This window comes from Calliopsis andreniformis, chromosome 2, assembly GCF_051401765.1.
Source record: "Calliopsis andreniformis isolate RMS-2024a chromosome 2, iyCalAndr_principal, whole genome shotgun sequence".
NCBI classification, from domain to species: domain Eukaryota; kingdom Metazoa; phylum Arthropoda; class Insecta; order Hymenoptera; family Andrenidae; genus Calliopsis; species Calliopsis andreniformis.
In genome coordinates, this window is record NC_135063.1 from 7,189,751 (window position 1) to 7,211,132 (window position 21,382).

At 40.4% G+C, this 21,382-nt stretch overlaps 1 protein-coding gene across 1 annotated transcript in view; it reads right to left on the reverse strand.

Annotated features, from left to right (window-relative positions):
* Positions 1 to 10,589, reverse strand: part of LOC143188348 (uncharacterized) — a 36,501-nt gene extending 25,912 nt beyond the window's left edge. Inside the window, exons 1-2 of the mRNA XM_076392555.1 lie at positions 10,429 to 10,589; positions 5,587 to 5,714 (exon numbers count right to left, since the gene is read on the reverse strand). Coding sequence (XP_076248670.1) covers positions 5,587 to 5,714; positions 10,429 to 10,589 — 289 coding nt within the window. The remainder of the gene's footprint in view (positions 1 to 5,586; positions 5,715 to 10,428) is intronic.
* Between the last annotated feature and the right edge of the window lie 10,793 nt (positions 10,590 to 21,382).

The following is a 21,382-nucleotide window of genomic DNA, read 5'->3' on the forward strand; positions in this document are numbered from 1 at the left end:
TGAAATAGTCTCATATTGCTTCCGTGTATTATGTATTTTTACGATTTTCGGAGATTTATGCTGAACCTACACGTCATTCTTATCTGCACCATAACATTTGGTAATATAATTCATACTGGAGCTTAAACCGAATGTATCTTAAAAATAAATGGTTCGCGTCCTATATGTAGCTGGTCCTTTGTCTTCTTGAAATGCACAGTGCATCTATAAATTTTGCAACACCTTTTAGGTGCGTCCTGTGCATATTTGCAGAGAAATCTCGTGTGGTTGTGGTATGTGACATAGTTGTACACCATGCAGAACATATGAGTACCAGCTTAAATGACATGGTGAAGAATGTCCCAATTTGGAGCATTTTAGAAGGTTTCAAGAACTGAATTGCTGTGTTAATTCTGGTGAACTAGTCAGCTACTTCTTTTCTAGAAGGTCTTATTTTTCTTGCAAGGAACTACAATAGCCTCATATTAAACCATAATGCTTTCATCAAAGAACCATATAAGTGTGTATCTCTTTGCAGTGTTCCCTTTACTAAATATCTAATTCTTTTCTCATCTATTTTTCCTTAGTTACAATAATACCTACTAATATTAAAATGATAATTTCAAATAACTTACTCCATACAGATTATACGTGCTAAGCACAGGAGAATTGACCACCCTTTTTAGCTGCATAGAAATAGCGCTTATACTTAAGTGAACCACGATTCACCCGCCCAATGGCAGATAGTTACGGTTCTAATTGTAACTTAAGTGGTTTAGGTCCTCCGTAACAGTCCTACAATACTGCACACGTTACCTACGTAATGTGACTTGGATTGCAAATTCGTAAAGCAGAAACTGTTCTTAGTTAGTGAATACGGTTGACTAGCTTTTAACTTGACTCAAACTCAGCTTTGAAATAAATATTTATGACTGAATAAATACGAGTGAAAATATGGAAATTTCGATGGATAAAACGATTTGCACAAAAAAAAACGGAAGTTATAGTTTGCAGGATATTCTCAATTCCAGCAAAATAATGTTCACCTTTTTGAATTATCCGCCGAAAATATGATTATCGCCTTTCTTTTTTCTATAAAAATTCGTCGATAATTTCAATCAACGATTTTTCACGCCATTATAATCCATATTAACGCAGAAAATATAATAAAGAATATTTAACTTGATTTCAATCTCGACATAGAAGAATTATTGCGTCGTTCCATTCCTCTACAATGAGTTTACGACAATAAAAGTATATTAATGTTTAAACATTAATATCAATCGATCTGGCTAATGCACCCTGACAGGGTATCTAGTAATCTGCCTGAGCGTGCATCAATCTATGGAAAATCGATGCAGAACATGCAATAGGTTGAATTTTGTGTCACCCGAGGGTATTAGTAATACGAACGTCTGCTAATAGCTACTCAGTCATCATGTGGGACGTATGGTCGCTAATTAATAAGCTGTTTGATTGGCTAATTAGTTAGCCACAGCTTTTGAGGTATTATGTATCGTACCAAACATTCGTTTATTGAAATCACCCTGTTAGGGAAGATTTGAATGTTTTCATTAAAAATTATTGTTTCATTTAATTCGATTTACTACTGTTCAAACACTAGAATATGTAAATTTACATGTTTTACAAATTATTGTTATTATATTAAGCCATTTGCTATGAAGCACAAATTACGAACTAGTACCTTTTAATTATTCTATACATTAATGCAGGATATAATGTTAATTACATACTATACGTTTAATATGTAATATATTAGTATACCATATATTCGAACTTGTACATTTCTTTATTCTATTTGTCTAATGTATTATTCATATCTATTTAAGTTCATCGTTTACACGTTTCATGGCATTTAAAAGCGTACCCACTAAAAACAGAGTGAAGCATCATAAATAATGTATAAATACACTATACAGGATTCCTATAAATAGTATCCACACAATGCTATAGAATTTTTACACATAGATTCATTAGTTTATAGTTTAAATATTTTGACTGTTATGAGATGCACTCACAGAAAAAGAAGTAAAGAATTACATTATGAATAATTCATAAATTCCATAGATAGAGTTCGAGGGCGTTCAAAAGGCATTCATAAGAAAAGGAGTTCGAGCAACCATGGTTTGTAAATCGTTCTGTTTTGTACTGTTCGTTATAAAATAGAATATTCGAGTAAATTCGATCAGCTTTAGTCACTGATACGAGCGATACGCACCATTCAGAAAATATGGCACAAATATTATCAAAAGTGGAGCACGACAGACATTTATGCATTTCGTTTGTGGATTCTGCAACGAGAGCGCCAGAACAGCTGCGCGCTATTATCACCGATAGTAGGCATAATAAAACGCTCTGCTTCTGGAATTTATTAGACAGATTGTTATTTAGGCGAACAAAATTTATCCCCTGTCTCTACAATTAATTTTTATTTGAGGTATCTATAACTATTTATCCTGCATCAATATTTAGTCAAGTCAAATAAGTATGTATACACACATCACTGAATTTTATTAGCGAATTTCAAAGCGATTTTATATGTTTATCTAAAGAAGGTATTTTAAAAATACCTATTACTTGCTTGCACAAGAACTTTAAATACTATCACTTAAAAACAAAATTACTAACAAACTCTGTCTCTACTTACAAAAATCCCAGACCTTTCTACACATTTCTCCCTATACACCAAAATGTCCAGACACTCCCACCCAATAGTACTTCTCAACCACCCCTCCCGATAAACCTCTTTCATTTCAAATGTTCGCACACTTTTCCAAACTTTCCCCATACCCCAAAGCACCCACTAGCTTCATAGTTCCCGCGTAACACAGTCGTCGGGCCAGAGGGTTATATTTTTACCGTCGGTCGAGTGTCGGCTGTTCCATGGTCACGAGCAACTTTCACCCCCGTCTGGAACTACATCGCGCGGTACTTAGAGTCTCGAGTCTCGCGGCTCGTCCCACGGGGCCATTTACAATTTCATCGCGCGACGTGTCACTCGTGGCGTCGCGACGCGGGCGTGCTGCCCAGAGCGCGTCCAAGTTGGCGAGATCGTTAACCCCAGAGACAGGTGGGCCGATAGATCGTTAGGCCAACGAGAAGACTGACACCAGCACTTTTCTAGGCCGTCGAGCCTCGGCTGAGGCTCGATACGAAAAACACGATTTATCGATTCCAGGAACGAAACGGACGGTGAGCTCACTGGCGGCCACGGGTAACATATGAACGTTTAAACTGCTCGCATATGCGACCCGATGTTTACCCTCGGATCGGGGTCGTAGTCACGGGCTCGCGGGTTTTGCTCCATTCATCCGCCGCTACAAATATGTTAGTCATGCTTAATTGCCTCCGGTGGCTGTTTAATGAGACACGATCGAGTCCGCGGCGGGATATTGGAATTCAATCCCGTTCCTCTAAATATTAACGTCCGCGGCCCTGTAATCTATGAATCGGCACCGCGAATTAATTATTCCCCGCCTTAATGCGAGCGGCGTTGATAACGCGGCAGCCAATGGGCCGTGGCTAAATATAAAACACGTTCGACGCGAAACACTGGCCGCGTGGTAAATCCGTGTGATCGATGGATCGCGAGAATGTGGGTAACGCGCGATACCCCAGCTCCTCTACCTTCTGTCCTTTCCCTCTCGCTCCCTTCGCCAGCGGTTCTTTCCCTTTCTCTCTCGCTTTTTTTGCCAAATTTATATCTCGACGTTATTTCACGCATCGGAGGGAAAATTGGCCGTAGAGTCTCTTTTGCTTTTTTTCGGCTGCATTTAGACGGCGGCGGACCGTGATTGTACAGGGTGATTCACAGATAGGCGATCGAAGGTTTGGAGTGGTTGTGTGTACTACTGTTAGTGTTATTTTATTGATCCATTCTATGCGACTTTTTTTTATCATCAGCTATGAGCGAATGTGTATTAAGAAATAAAACTGGAAATTAGAATACGAGATAGTTTGACAAGTACTTTATGCTTTGATCTAGTGTTTACTTTAACCCTACAATAGGCAACTTTTTATTTTAAAATAAGATAACTTTTTTACTTTAAGATTTGGCGAAGAATGAGGGAAAATTATAAGAAAATTATTCTCCATTTTTTCATGGCTTTGTATTAATATTTTGACGTCCGCTAGTTTCGAAAATCACTTACAATGACGTTAGTATAACATCAAGCTGTCATGATGGTGTTAAAAATGTAGTATGGTCCATTGTTATGTGTTACATTTTTCTGGAAAGAGACTAAGTTTCCAAAACTAACATATTTTTGTTACAATAAGTAAATGTATTAAGAATAAACTTGGATAATGCATATTTGCATAATTACTGTATGATTAATCTCGTCAAAACTGACTTTTACAAAACAAAAAAATAAATAAAAGCCGCATACATAATTGTATATTACAATTTTACAAATAGTTTTAATATTTTAACTTATATATTAAAATAGTAAAATAGTGTATATTATAATATGCACCAGATCTGAAAGATGTAATTAATTATTACTTGAGGTAATAAGTAGAAAGTTCAATTTTGCATGTTTGAAATTTTGTAAATCGAAAGGAGGCGTAGTAACAGAACTGTAACGTTGTAAGAGAAACTTTCTACCCTATTCATGCGTATAAATACTTCTTGCAACGACAAAGAAAACTGCATTAATCAACCCTGCACCCAATACTTGACCATGAAGAATGTCTGCGTGTACAATAAAGGAAATCATCTCATGTCCCGTTTCTTTTTCATCACGCTGTGCACATGACCTCTTTCCATTATCAAAGTGAATACAATGAACCCCAAAAACTTGACCATATGCTTCCGAACCACTCCGTGGACAAAAGTATCAACGAGAGCGTTACATAGGATGGATCAACGCTGGGATGAAGAATCACGTCTTTCTTAGCATTCCTACCAACAGGTGTGCGAATTTCCCGGAAAGTACACTTTGTGTGTTTCCTCAGCATTGTAGGTACGCGTGTTACGGTGGTTAAATAAGCTGGCTATTCCATTGTGGTCTAGATATTGTGGAAAAGAGGGCTAATCCCCGAATTGATACAATAGATCAGCGCCAAACTTTTATGTAGCTCACGAGAATAGCATTGTTATTTTTCTGTACCTACGAATTCGATACCTCTAAAGAAAACATCACACACGCGTGTTAGATCTTCACTAGGAACTTTAAGCTTCTAAAATACACTTTTAGTAGATCTACCAGCTGCTAGTGCGTTAAAACGAAAGGACAATTAAAGAGCATAAATAGCCCTCGTTTGAATGTAGTTCCCCCATCAATAACAATGAATTGTCGATGATACGACCTTGATTTCGGATAATCTCGCTAGGTCGAAGTCCGATATTTCGATTCGATTCCCAGTCGGCGGGACACGTGCTTCTTAATGCGAGACAGTTAAGTGCATCAATGGTCGTGTCTCTTTAGCATTCAAATTGCATTGGCGTCACCTGTCGCGCGCGCAGGAGTAGAAAAATTCGACAACTCAATTTGAATAAATTTCTCGGCCAGCCGCTCCCGACGCACGCGATAAAATTTTCCCGAGCATAAAATTAGCAACTATATACGGTGTTTTGCAGCTTACCTGACCTGATCGTGCACCATAAATTCTTCCCGCTCCAAAAGCACAGTTCCTTAACGAGATCCTCGTCGGCTGTCGATCGAGATCGCGTCAGGAAGCCAGACACTCGCGCATCAATTGCTCCGAAAGTCCTTCATGCATCAATGTAATACGTTCAACGTCAGCCTCCGCTCGATCGATTTAATTATCATTCAGCGTAAATCTTCGTTTCACTTCGGCCCCTCGTTTACCACCGCAGACCTCCGTCTGTTCATCCAGGAGAAAAGGCGCCTTTCCTTTCTCACCCCCGCGCGGTCGCCGCGCAACACCACCTTCTCAATCTTGCCCGACTCTCCGCTAAGCTTTTACATTTGGCAGCGACACCACGTCCAGGACACCGTCCAAACTTTCCCCCATGGAAGTTCGATCGGTCTTCGTTCAAGCAGGAGCACCTCGAAAAAAGCGAAGCTTGTTGGTCCAACGCGCCGAAAGTATTTCACCGTTTCCACCCTCTTGCCCTTTTTTCGGCGGCCCGACACACTGGCCCTCCTGAAGATTAGTTCCCTCTGCACGGGTCAGTCGCGAGGAAAATATCGTCCTCTCGGTCTCTGTTCTCCGATCACCGCTGGGAACGAAATTGCCTGCCCCTGTTCGAGGGAAAAACTTTTTCCGCCAAGTTTCCCGGGGTGGGGGGCGCGTCCTGGTCGCCGTAGAGGGGTGCGCGCACCGAGCACGTGACACTTTTTATCGGGGAATCACACGTGTCACGCGAGATTATTGGCCTTTGTGAGCGCCTTGACAAATGGTCCACCGCATATGGCGCGTCGCGCACGACTGAGGCCAGATTTCGCTGCCACCATCCTCTCCCTCTGATCTACCCCCACCAAGTCGACTCCATCCTCTTGTTCGGTCTTCGCCGTTTCCCTAAGTGTCGTCGTCGTTGCTGCACGCAGACTCCGTTACGACGACGGTTTTCTACCCACGAGACGCCTCTCTGTTTCCTCCTTTTGCGTTCCCGATCAAAGTAACAGGGAAGCTAGCTGGCTTTCTTATTGTTACAGAGGTACACTGGTGGAAAGTGGAAAAAATTTCGAGTTGCAAAACTTAGATCGGAAAGCAGAGTCCTATTGTTGGGGAAGAAGTTTGAATTTGAGAAACTGGGAAAATATGAGCGAAATTAAATTGGTTGTATCAAGCGGTGAGTTAAAGAACAGTACAAATCCGAAAAGTACATTTTTAGACAGTTGATAGTCCCAAGAAATATGTATTTCTGTGAATTTTATGTATCTGCATCCTATACTTTGGCTGTAGGATCTAGATATAGTTTTGAGATTATTTGGTAATGGTTAATTTGGACTTGTACTGTTCCTCAACTAATCAAATCACATATACGATACTAGGACGATAAATTCATACTAGGCTAATCCCTCGAAAGGTAATTTCATTTGTTTGTAACATTAAATTTTCTCTACCGTCACTTATAAGCGATTTTAGAGGAATATCTTCACGATGGACATTCATAAGAGAAATCGGATTCAGTGTTTCACAGTCGAGACGTTACAGATCATCAAATTTACTCTCCTTTCAGACGACCCCAGATGTATCGTTCTCTCGAGTGGTCCCCATCGTCTTCCGACGCACGCTAGCGTATTGTTGTTCAAGAGGGAAGCATCTTCGAAGCCACCGTGAATCGGATAAACTTTGGAGACGCCGCGCGCGTTGCTTGAACAAGCATCCCGAGCGGCTCGAGAGTCAACAGAGTCTGGAGTTAACGACAAATTGGTTACCGACGAAGATTTTTCAAACCCTGGAGCTAGTGTTCACGCGTCCACGTTTCAAATTACCTGTTCCGTCAGCAACACCGCTATCACGGCTCTTTTTCACTGCTTTGAAAGTACGCGCGCATTCGGGCTCGTGATAAATACCGGTCCCGCGGGTATTACGAATCAGATAACATTCTACATTCGGTATTTCTATTTTTTTTATCCATTCCCAGGCCATACGTATCTGTTGTGTCGTTCGATGCCTCTGATAAGTAGGTAATCGTCAGAGCGACGAAAGCGAAGATGGGTGTTCGTATGTTACGTCTAACGTCGAGGGTTTCGAATTAATTGTACGCTGATCGTGGGGAGAGTCCTCATCTCTGAACAGTTATATATTTTTATGACAACGATCAAAGCGGAAGAGAATGCGTTTTTTTTTTTTTATTATAACGGAGACACGTGAACGTGTTTCTGAATCTTTCGGAACGTTTCTTCTCGATGTTGTAAATTAGATAAATTTTATTGTGCCTCGTGTTGTGACGCTTGCTCAGAGGAAGTTTATTTCTCGGTATTTGACTGTAGCTGCATGTTCCACTCAGCTTAACAGATAAGCAACTATCAGAAATGTCAAAAAGTTATTGCTCAAGAGAAGTTCGTTTATTGATTCGACTGCAGTCAAAGGTAATTTGTTTCATCTTCTACGATTATCCTTGGGCTATCTTTCTACTTTTACGATCTGACCGCTCGAACAGAACAAGTTCCTCCTGATGTCATTAGAGATATGTACAACATGCAGCATGAATAATTGTAAATTACTACTCTAAATAATCTATTTAGCTCTTTTATCTTCGATGTGTCTTGCGGTGAAAATATATACTACTTAATACAATAAGGATGAAATTAATTCCCTATCAGTTTCGTGTTTCAATTATTCAACCGTGAATCTACAGTTTGAAATAAGTCACTCTAAACTCAAAAACACATAAACCATGGTACATATCCCACTCCATTAAAAAAGTATCCAACCGTCTTTCAAAATTTACCCAGCCAACTGCAATATTTAAATAAACCGTGGTGCCGTCGACGAAAAACAAACTTCACAGAAAACGAATCAATTGTACGGAATAGAAATTCATACCCACGTATGGGTATCAAAATAAAATCGAGACATTTTAATTCCGCGCTGGTTTCCCGTGGAATAAGTTCCGCGCCAAATTTCCTCTTCTCGAGTCCAATTTTTCGTCGCTCCATTTCACGAATAAAAGAGCACGGGGGACATGTGTACAAAACTGCTCGACAAGAGGACTGTGCCACGACACGGCGGAACAAAAATTACAGAACGCACGCAGCGTTCCGCTATCAACTAAAATGAAAAGCGTCCCGGGGCCTGGCGGAGTCAGCAAGGGCAGGACGGGCAAGATAAGATCTACAAATTTCATACAGCGCAACATAGACGTTGGGAAGAGTGGTTCGTCGTGTCGAGCGATATCTTTTCGAAAATGTACTGCACGCTTGTTTAGCCCGAATTAACGAGCACAATGGCGCCTTTCGAGATTGCTCCTGTCATGAGTTTCGTTTGTGACATCCTTGGAGTGTATTAGCCCAACTTACGCGTCCCGCAGGAGCAGTTTTCCTCCAAAGTTTCATCCAAGTTTGGATCCTGTTATATACCCTTTCTCTCGTCTGTCTGATACGAGTGTCTTGGTCCTGGGATGAGTTTGAACGACCAACAAACCTCACGATATCGCATCCCCCTGGCGATTATCCTTCGGCGCGGGGGAGTTATCGCATTGCACCTGTTCCGACGACTTCACAATTAGCCGGTTTAGAGAGTACGCTCTTGGAATTTTCCTCTGTTCCAGTGGCAGCTGCTATTGACGCGCGGAACGGATTGCGAATGGAAGTCCTACGGAAGCACGCCGGGCAACATTCGGTGAAATCCGTGAGATAATATTTGTCATGTTTCCTGCTGAATGTCACATGGTCTGGTATGGGACTGAAAATGAGATTTCACCGTGGAATTCTGGATGAAGAGAAAGGCGGCGTTTTTAGCTGGAAAAGTTTTTGTGAACTTGATGGATGTAGAAAGTGAGTGAAGTTCAGTCAGCGTTGCGAGCTGACAATGAGTCTCTTGTTTTATTAAACCGAATTTTTTCTTCTCTCCCACTGGTAACAAGTTTCATTTTAATTCAGTCTCTCGTAATTTTACCTGAACGTGAAGGATTTTATGCGACTTTCTACGACTATCTGTTATCATTTATTAATTATCGCTGGACGTGCATAAGGTTCTTGTCGGACAGAAGTTATATATGGACCATTCGGTTTATAAGCTACTGCTATGCTAACATCTTACATCGTGCACTTTTGTCGGTATGCCAAAATGAAAATTCATAGTAGCAGATGCCGTTTGCTAAGTCGACGAGTGACGAAGGTAAATACACTTCTAAAATTAAACACTTACGAGGGAAATGTGGAAAACCTATGCTTATTTACTTTTCCTTTCTTACTTGAATGTAATAGGATGTTTTCTCTGCTTTACGTGTGAAACGTAAGAACAATCTATTTTTATCCAAATTTAAATCTAGAGAAATTTAAAATTATTTTGTAGGTAATATAACTAGTATATTACAGTCATGCAGTTAAAAGTTTTTGAAAAAGTAATAGGGCACGATTTGTAATCTTAAAATATGTATATTTTAAAAATGTTGGTCTTTAAGTATCATGCAAATGCTATCTGTATTAACTTTTTTATGAAATCATAATAGGAAAATAGACAAAGCTAGTTGTATTTCTTTACAATTTCAATTTAAAACATCTAGACATCAATAATATTCCCACAGAACTAGACCTAAGAGATAGACTAACCCAAGTCCATTTCTTTCAAAATTGAGTTTCATACGTCCATTTACATCTATGTTTTATTAGGACAACAGGAACCTACTACCAACATATAAACTATTTTGAGTACACTGCTAAAAAAATATGTGATCACATTTGTATTTCTGCTCCATTGAGAAGTAACAAAAAAGGAGTTGTGTTAGTTTGAATCTCAGATCATCCCCCATTATCACGTATCAATAGCATCAATTTGAAGACAACGTACCAATCTATCACGAAGAGATCCAAAGGCGTGAAACGTACAAATGCAACGGGATCCCCCATTGACAGGGAACAATCCACAGCTATTTCGATCGGCGGAAGGGAGGGAAAGCTCAGGAACGCGTAGTTACTTTTTGTGAAACCGATGCCCGGTATCCAAGGCATCTATAATTCTCGGGGAAGCTAAATGTAGGACAATTATCTTTGGCTTTCGTTCGGCTGGTGTTTGTAAACGCGGTTGCTACTAAACGTTCCCGCGATACATCACGCCGCTCTATATATATAAAGCTTTTAAGCCCGGATTCTGTGCCTCCTCGTATAATTAGGAGCGTAAGTGTTCTCGTAGGGCGCTGTCACATATACCACCCCGAGATAGGATCTATAGGCTGTTAAGAAGATCGTTTCTACAGATTATTCGGACCACGGCCAGTCCTTGTCGTTAATGTAAGAGCCTTCGTCCTCTGTTCACGCGTGTACATGCGTGCCCGTAAACGCGATTCCTTTTTGCGCGATCATCGGCCAACGACTGAGACGAGATTCCCCGATCGTCGATCTGAGTTATGGATCCTGAGCCCTCGACCCGCGGCAGCTGCTCCTTCTAGTGACTACTCGCCCGTGAAACTTGCAAAAATGAGTACGTATTAAAGCCAGATGCTACCGCGTCTTTACAATTCTTAATCCCTCCCTTTACAAGCGCGCGTTAGTGCCTCCACCCGAAGCGTGAACTTCGTAGCCGCGATTCTGGAGATACTGAAACAGGTTGCAGGGACTCTTCAACGGTTTTATTAGGTCTCGTGGAAAGTCCTTGGGATCTTTTTTTTAGTAGAATGTACTGGAGTAACATATCCTTTCGTTATAGGGAATTTCGTTCGAGGTAAGCCTCGTGATCTTGTGGTATTCGGAGCTTAAATCAGGAGGGATCTTTTTGCTAGCCGTTTAAGGGTAAAGAAGGTTCTTCGTGTACTCTTTAAAGTCAGTTGCTAAATATTCCTGTTAGTACATTATTCTTAATATCTTTTATTAGATCAGAATGTACTGACCAAATATTCTGTTACATATCACTCATTCCTGCAATAATGATAAAACACAAAAAGTAGCATAGAATTATCTGCATAGAAAAATGAAATTTTGTGTAAAATGAAGTTATTGTCTTATTGTCTGAACAATTATCATTTTTTAATTATGTCATTGTTGCAACAAATGAGTGATATATTAGGAAAGTCTTCCTGATGTATTACTGAATATTATTCAACAATTCGTAACTAAAGATGTAATAAAGGAACTTACATTAAGCTAAACAGCTCGTAATCAGTTTAGTAAGTGCTACTCCAAAAATCGATCTCAAGTACTGAAATTTAATGACGTTAACCACATCTGAATCATATGGCAACTTGTTAAACTGGTGAAGTGGAGGACAACAGCTTTTTCCTTTCACACGCATAGCTAACAATCCACCTCCTATAAAATTAAAGGAGCAGCAAATCCGTTGAGATCTACCACTTAATAATCAAGGACAACTACGTATAAATATGGGGCCTGTAAATGAGTAATTGGAAACAGACCACAAACTTTCAGCAGAACTAAATGTTTTCGCGTTCAGGCACACCGCCAGAAAAGTTGCTCGCATGAAAATTATTTCCTCCGTATGGACCCTCGAATTCGGATGTTCGCGATACACAAAATGTTCTCAAAGTTTCGCGTGTCACCAGACCAAGGGGGCGAAGTTTATTTGAGCGTCACGCGTTTATTTCACCCGCGTCAGAGACGAAAACTTTAGCCCGCGGGTATATGATAAGAGTTTGGATTGTTCTAAGACGTTTCGTGCAGAGTTCACGGGTTGAGGCGAAACGGGGAAAGTCTGAACTGCAGAATAGGAACGAATTCGTTGTAGAGTCGGAGCGAAACCGATTCTTCGCATAAAACTAGTAGAAAGGTTTGGGGTGTTTCCTGATTGGAATCTAGTTTAATTTTGGTTTTACTAGTGATCAGAATAAAACGAAGTTACTTGAATTCTTTTGTCTTTAATTCAATATTTAATCAAATTTGATAATTCTGTTGTCTGCAATTTACAAAGACGTATGTGCATACGTATACGTATATGCTATCCTTTTAGAAATGAGAAACCAACTGGTTGGTCACAAAGTCTGACTCATACTCATCCGCCTTAATCCGAAATTACGTTTAACATTACCATGTTTCATGAATTCATTAGCAATGCTACTTTATTAGCGCGATGAAGCTATACCGAACGTGGGATAAAATGAAAGCGGATTTTCTCTGGCTGACGTCACAAAGGGCAGATGAAAATGCAGTAAAACAGATACGCGCGACCCGTATACTTTTTGTTTTGAAAGGAACGAATTGCAGTGGGATTTGGTTGAATCCCGTCCAGAATGTTTTTCAATCTATTAATAGCCGTTGGCGGGTTTAGCTCCAAATATTTTCCTTGTAACAAAGATAACGAATTTTGTTTCCACAGTGACTGCATAACTATTTCTGTGTACTTTGCTTTTCGGTGCTTACAAGAAAAGGCAGAGTTTGATAAAAATCAACCTTTACTACTGGAATCAAAATATTTGTTCTCATATTTTTAAATATAATGTCTGCCAGTTCTCAAATCATATTTTCACATTGAAACTTTAATGGAAACCAGAAATGCATATTGCAATTCAGAATATTCTAAAATCTATAATAGTCAAGAAAGAGTGTTATTATCACTAATTGTAATTTTCTTAATTCTAAAAATGCTTACAAATTTCACAATTCTTTTTTGACCTCTGAAAATTAAGTTCTACGTACAGAATATACAAAGTATGGAGGGAAGCAAGGGCTAACTCAACAATTTCAAAAATACTTTTTATCTTATCCCTTCTTATAGAACATGAATAAAAAGCGTTTTTCTCAATACTCAGATTTGAATTCGTTCTTGCTACCCTCAACGTCTAAATTAAGTACAATAGGGATACATATCAGCAAGAATACATATACCTAGCCCGTATAAACAACATAACTTTGTAATAACAAAACATTCAGGTAGCAGACCCTTTAGGCAACAGAGTACCGCATAATCAAAGTTCCACCGTACCACTTTCCCAACCGAGCACTCCCCAAAACGGCAAGAGACCTGCGGAAGGAGGGACCAGAAAAATGCCAATCTACGTAAACTTCGTAAAGCGATAAAATCGATGGAGGTTACCATAAAAGAGGGATTCCAGCGTGGAGTATTAAAATCCGACGCGAGTCCTTCGCCGAGAATAAAACGCCCCGACGTTGGCAAAGCGCGGTTTTGAAACAAGCTAAGGGACCCTCCCGACAGCGAATGTATCTTACCGAGGAGCTTCATAGTAGTTTATACCGTGATTCAACGACATAAAATCGAGGCACGCGGCTCGCAATAAATACTGACCCGAGGCAAGCTGGTTGGACGTCGATTTACAGTGGCAACGCTCGGGCGTCGAATAAAATAAAGGATCTGTAACAAGCCCCGTGCCCGACGACCGATTTCGACTCTGTCGCGTTTTAGCCTCAGCCGCCTCTTTTATGATCCACGCGCAAACGCCTGGCCAGCGTCGCGTAACTTTTATACACGTATCGGGAAATGCTGTTTATTATTTTCGCCGCGATTGCGGGCCGCGTTTTTCTTTCTCACGATGGAACGATCGGCTGGATCGAACGGCCTCGACTGGCTATCGGGCGTCCCTTTATTTGTTTTTTAGCTGGAATGATCCGAAAGTTTAATTCGCGATGGGATCGAGGGAATCGAGAGCTTGAAAATAGAGCTAAAAAGGTATTAATTGGGAGCGTGGGAGAGACGAAGCTGTAAATGGTGAAAATGTACTGGGGAACGATATTTTCTACCTGGATGTAACAGGGTAGGATTTAGTTTGGTTAGAAATTGACTAGGTGGAGCGCTTGAATATTTGAAATATTTGTATATGTGAATTATGAGTAAAGCAGGTATTTCGATTGCGTCACTTAATATTTCTTTTTGTTATTTAATTTTAGAAGGTTTATATCGTTCAAGCTAGGTTTTCGCTGTTTCTAATAATATTGTATTAACGTAGGTACTCTCTTTAAACAACCAGAAGACGTAATGATTAGGAATTCAATAAAAGTCGACTTATTGTGTTTGCTTCTAAGCCTTAGTCTGGCCTTCTAAGTGACACTGTAGACAAGAATTTAATTGTTAAATGAATCAAAAAATAAATATATACAAAAATAAAAATTGAAATTACATATCATTTATGAAGGTATTACTCTAACTAAAATTTTGTCTCGTTTAATATCACACCGAGAATAAATGAAAAACCTTACCTTTGCAAACAATCTTCTTTACCCATATATCTACTAAAAAATCATTTTTACTGAGTTATGTTTTCGATATAAAGACAGGCAAAAGGGGCGAGAATTTACACCAGCAATTTCCCAACAGAGGACAATATTTATCGCCTCAAGTATGTGAAAAATTTCTTACGTAACAATTCAATTTCACCCCGCTGTCCTTAAAACTTGCAGTTAAACGGTGACACGCACATGATATATGAATTCCTTGAGCACGAAACTAGTAACCTTCCTTCGGAGAGCATTGTGCTAGAAGAATAGTCCGCGCCCCCGAATTCTCTCGTCCCTCTTATAAGTCACTCCATAGCTCTCCAATAAAAAGGACATTAATCATAATAATGATAATGACGATGCAACGACGCCTATTCAAAAATCATTTACACGAATTTCCACAGATTCCCCGACATCGGGATCGCCCACTGAATTCACTCAATACATACAGGATCTATCGATAACGGTAGCGCGATTCCAAATAATCGGTTCGTTAACAGATTGAAAACGACTCATGGGAAGTGATAGTATATCGTGAAACTGGCACACTGTGATTTATCGAAACTTTTTGTATCGGTCTCCTTGAAATGACGCGAGCCACGGGGGGTTAATCGACCACAACGACCAATGGGTCGTCTATGAAGTGTAGCTCAGATAATAAAAGGACAGTCTCACGTGGTGGTGTCGACAATAGTGACATGTAATGGTGTCCTAGGGATGAGAATCTCGGAAACATTTATTCTTTCCCCCTCACGGATTATCCTCGGTGTACCAGCATGAAACTCGAAGACACCACAATAGCGACGACTCACGATAGGTATTTTACGTAGGTATAGGGTTGCTATAAGCTGCGCATACAGAGATGCACTACAAGTTGCCCATTAAGTAAATGATTTTATAGTAATCCTCTTCAATAATCGTTATTCTAAGCGAGTTTCATGATGGTTCAGCATTACGCTAATCCTGGTCATAAATTAAGACTCTGTTGGGTTCAGTGTATAATAGATTATGAATCTTTTTAGGTGAATGTAAGTCTACCATCTGTTTTGTACTTCTCTTTCTATTATCGTAAGTTTCATTTCTTGAATGAATGATTTACTATTACTGCTAACTGTATTTTCTTTCAAATATTACATAAATTTCCACAAATGCCTGTCAAGTGTATTTACATGAAACTGAAACAGAATATTGCAGAAAGTAATAAACTAAATATCGAATATTTATTTCACGTATCACATTTACTGGACTTGTTAAGTATGGATTACCAAAGTATCACTATTTATAAAAAATAAATCCTGACATAACGCAGGCATTCACGAATGTTAATACATAATTTCAAAAAAGAACTATCGATACTTTTACATGTAACAATAAATACGTCAAAATCTACGATATCTACTTTACCTAGCTAACAATTTCTATCCCACCGAGAATTACAGTTATTTCGACCGAACCGAACCAAAAATTCAACAAGAATTTATTCGACAGCACACCCTCGGCTGGCATAAAATTTTGAAGGTTCAAAAATATGTAGATAGCAGACAATGTAAAAAATTGTTGGAAATATTCTCGCGAATATGAACGCCTGCGGTAGGAGGGAAACGAACAAAACCTACGAAGATGTTAAAATTCATGCGATATTATCGCACAAGTAAATGAAACGAAAATAACGCTCCGCCGGTCTGGCGTTCCATCCTTCGAAAGGAAAACGATATTTCACTGATCACCGTTCCCGTTTGGCGAAGCGAAAATATCGTTTCATCGAGCACCGATGCTTCCTGAATCGCAGTCGGACAGCGTTTTGAACGCCGTGTCAACGGTAGGCCTAATAAAGCACATTGTCCCAGTCGAATGGCAACGGGAACCAGATAAAATGCGTGCCATTAGGGGCTTGCAAAGCGTTGGCCATGTGCGCAGTGGTTGTGCATCGCGCAACCAGGACAGAGGCAAGTTCCACCGTTCACAGCTCGGCGCTATCGGAACTTAAGGGTTGTTACCGCGTTCTGTCTCAACCAGAGGGTCCACGGGACCCCACAAAATTCTAACAGTAATAAATTATATTCGAGGCACGCACCAGTCCTAAGGGTGGAGTACCACGTGTGCTGCACCAAATGGTACTTTCATTGCACTTGCCTCACGGCTTTTGCGTACTCCCAAGCATTCTCTAGATCCCTGTGAATGTATTGTTCTTCTTTTCATAAAGTTTTGACAACGCCGCGGTAGGGGTACTTGATGTCCTTTCTCTTTCTTCAGCGATACATCCGCCACGCCGTCGATTTCTTCTCGCCCAGGACGAGCGTTGGCACGCGTCGCGATTTATTCCGGATTAGAAACCGATTTTCAATACCGCCCATCGCTCTTTCACGACCCTCTGGCGTCGCCTGGCCGTGACCGATCGGCTTTCAACTCTCGACGAAGTCGAATTTTTATTTCAGAAGCCAGCGACCGATCGAGAATATTTCATCGAGAGACTGTTTGCACGGGAAACACGGGGCCATGGTTGATTTGCAAAACGCGATTGATTGGAAGCCAGTGCATTGTTAAAATATTTGCTTTGTTTGCTGTGTCTCTGCGCTCTGAACGACGCTTTGATGTTACTGATGCAAATCGACGTTCGTTTCCTTTTAATTAAAGTAATGCGGCTGCTTGGGTTCAGCGGTTTCTTCTTCCTCAGAAAGAATTTACAATTTATATGAATGTGCTTGACGAACTCTTTTATCGGATTGGAAGTAAGTAGGTTGTATTTTGTGGATGGTATATGTCTTTGTTAAGTACATGTTCTTGTGTTTTTCGTTTAATTGACTTATGCATTTATGATACGTGTGACGAGTTTGTATGATTTATGGTAAATAAGGATCATTGTAACACAGTTGAGGAAATATTAGCAGTTACAATTACTGCGTACAGTTTATCTTTGAGAGGGTTGAAAATTTAAATGTTTGGTAACCTGAAAATTAGTATAAAGTTTGAAAATCTGAAAATTGAAATATTTGAAACTTTGTAAACCTAAGGATGCGAAACATTTGAAAAATTGAAAAGCTGAAAATTTGAAATATTTGATTTCAAACAAAATTAAATTAAAAAAGGATTTATTCCTGTGATCAATTCTTCTTTCTAACTCTACACAATGTATGAACCAATTTTCCACAGATACATACAAAACCACTTCTGTTCGAATTAACAATTAAGTACTTACACGCGAACTACTTCGCCACGAAATGAACAATTAATAAGCATTCAAAATCCATGTAAAACGACGACAAAAGTCCCTAGAACATGCAAGAATGAAAAAAAATCTGTTACAGTCCCCATGATGAGCAATCGTTCCCCCCCATTAGAGGACACATTTCCGTCAAGCTCTCGGGCGAAAACAATGGGCCGACCTCATTCACGCGCCGCTACAAACGAATTCGTGCATAAATTAAAATAAAACGCGACGAGCCGGCGGAATTTTCGGTCGGTGTACGGTCTGCTGTCACCGTAACAATGTCGACATCGTAATTTTCGCTCGTCCACAAAACGTGGATATGTCATTCATTGTGGTACGTCGAGACGCGCACTTCACCCGCGCGCAAGCCTCACGAACACCTCGCGCGGCGTTACTCGTTCAAACCACCCGCCGCTGGTTTATTTATACGCGCCTGTGTACGTTATCGTTAAAGTGTGAAATGATGTATCTTCGTTGACAGCTTCCGTCCCCTCGTTTCCCACGCGTGCGGCTGCGGACCGCGTGCTTTCCGCGGGCGGACCGTCGTTTCGCTTGATAATTGGGTTACGCGCGAAAAGCATTACCCTCCCCTGCCCACCCTCGATCGGGAGGAGCAATCTTTCTGCTCTGATAATACGTAATGTTCAAGAGAGACGGACGAGCTGTGTAACTTTTCCAGCTGTTCGCTGAAACCGCTCGCGGAAAATAAATGCCAGGAATTATTGTCAATTATTTGAAAAATATTTCGGAGGGAGCGAGTGATAAACGTTTATTGAAGGTACTGCTCGACGAACTGAATTTCGGAATTTCTGCATCGATGTATGTAATGCAAATATTGTATTTAGTTAGTACGTTTTTGAGTCACTGAAATTGGAGATCATTGACATACTGCTGTTTGAAGTTATTTAGTTTTCAAATATTCATGGAATAAATTGTCAAATCATTTATGTTTCAACAATTATAACAATTGTATTCCTGAACGTTTATCCACACCGAAAGTATAAAATCAAGAAAGCGAGAATTTATTATTTTAGATTTCCTAGTAACATATATACAAACACTTTTCTTCCAACTTACAGCGCAAACGAATCTTTTCTTTCCCCCTTTCTTTGAAAGCACACCAACCCCCGAACGATTAACGATTTCGAATTTCCCAAATCGCCCCGTTATTGTCGAAAGGAAAAGGAGCAAGCTAAATCCGTAATGATTTATACAGGACATCTAAACTCGGATTCCCCGAGAACGCGAGTTGCTCCTTTTATTTCCGACAGCCTCTCGCCCCTTCGAAGCCTCAAATCTCTCTTGGGTCGGAGACGCCGTGTTCCACCCTCTCCTCGATCTTTCAACGATCGAGCAGTCGGAAAAATAATTCGATCGCCTCGATTTCCTCGGCGGGTAGCAGGTGTGTTTCGCTCGGCATCCGTCATTTCGCGAGTCGTCGTCCTTCGACGTAGGTCGTCAAGGTCTCAGTTTCCACCCTCGAAAAGCCAGAAGATTACGTCCTCGACATGCATTCCCTCACCCCTGTCGGAGTCTTTGGCCGTTCCTCGGCGAAGGGTCGGCCAGTACACGCGTAACGACCAAAGATCCTCTTCCAGACCCAGGGAGCGGAGGACACTCGTCCTCTCGATATATCCAGTTCATACGTGTCGCACTTGGAAATCGCGGTGCTTCGAAGCGGGTCCAATAATTCGGTGCTCGTATTTTGCCATTTTGCCGAAAGCGTCCCGTCTGCGCTTCCTTGCCCCCGCCGGATGCCCTGCCCTCGTCCCCTTGCCCAATCCTACGACCACCCACGCACATCCCACGCCAGGGCTCCCCAAAACAACCGCCTTCGCGTACGTGACCAGAGTGAGTAAACACGCTATCGTGGCGGGGCTCAAGGAAACCAGTCCGCATGACGAACTTTTGAGACCGTACCAAGTTCGCACTCGAAACTCGACAAACGCGAGACTGTGCAGCTACGTACGTGGTCCTTTTTTCGAGACGCCTTCTATGCGAATTCTGTTAACGGCCTGGGATTATCTGCCTTAGCCCATTTTGGCTTTCAACTGATATACAGTTGCATCGTGGATGGAGGGAGTAAACGAAGTTGCCTGGTTATGGGTACGCGACTCTGTTTCGGTAATTGTGGAAAATTTAAGCACTGAAGTATTGGAAAATATGGAGTTTTGAATAATATTTAAATATTGAAATATTTGAAAATTCGTATAATGGGATATTTGAAAATTTGTATATTGGAATGTTTGAAAATTCGTGTACTAGGATATTTGAAAATTCAAATACTATTGGAATATTTAAAAATTCAAACACAGTTGAAATATTTGAAAATTTGAACACAATTGAAGTGTCTGAAAGTTCAAATAATGATATATCTTAAAATTCAAATAATGGAATATTTCAAAATTCAAATATTAGAACATTTGAATACTAGAAAATTTGAACACTTAAATATTAGGATTCTCAGGAATTTTAATATTGAAATAGTAAAAAATTACGGTGGTTGAGAATCTCGAAATACTGGTAGGTAGGTATAAAACTAACTTTAAAGCGTGTAAAATACTACCCAGAGGAGATTATCGAAAACAATCAATTTTACTCCTCGAATACGAATTTTAAAACAGTATGAATATCTTTGAATTTATGACATATCCCCTGAAATCGAAGCGCCAACGAATTCAACTCTCTTTCGTTCGGCGAGCTTTGCCCAGTGCGGTGCATCGATCAAATCAGACATAAATTATTCAGGTTTCAGGTCACGCGTGCACGTTTAACGGAAATGGAATTCATTCTACCGTCCTTCTTCAAGGTATTTTCGTGGCTGACGGCCGGTTGAAACGACAGCTGCCGGGACAGCCCTTTCGCATTTGTCTTAATTTCTCGAAATGGTGGTACGAGCCTGATTTCCTCGAATTACGATCCCGATGAATTAGCTCTCGGAGATTACGCTCGCTAGGTAGAACGATCTCCTTGGCACCAACCAAGTCAGGCATAATGACAAGGCTCTCCTTCCTAGGGGATGACGACTGCGGACCCTCCAGACCAGCCCTATCGAAAGACTTCTCTTCCGCGAGAATTAATGATTGTTTTGGATTAGTTCGGTAATCGCATCGTGCTCTGTGAAGCCTCAAAAGTAACACCACGGCCACGGGATCGTATTTGAGGAAACCTTCATTTATTTCTTGCGAGGATTGGTGTCGCACCCTTGCAGACAGGAGGAAACATTTGTCAATTTTGACCGTGATAAAAAACCGTAGGAGACTCTACAAGAACTATTTTCATCCTACAGCGATAACTAGCGTTCGTAAAACACTAATGGATCGTGGAATCTTCGTTAATCAATAATTCTTCAAATGTATGGTTCAAGTTATCTAACTTCAAGTGAGACGAAAAATTCTATTTGAACTACAAAAATGTT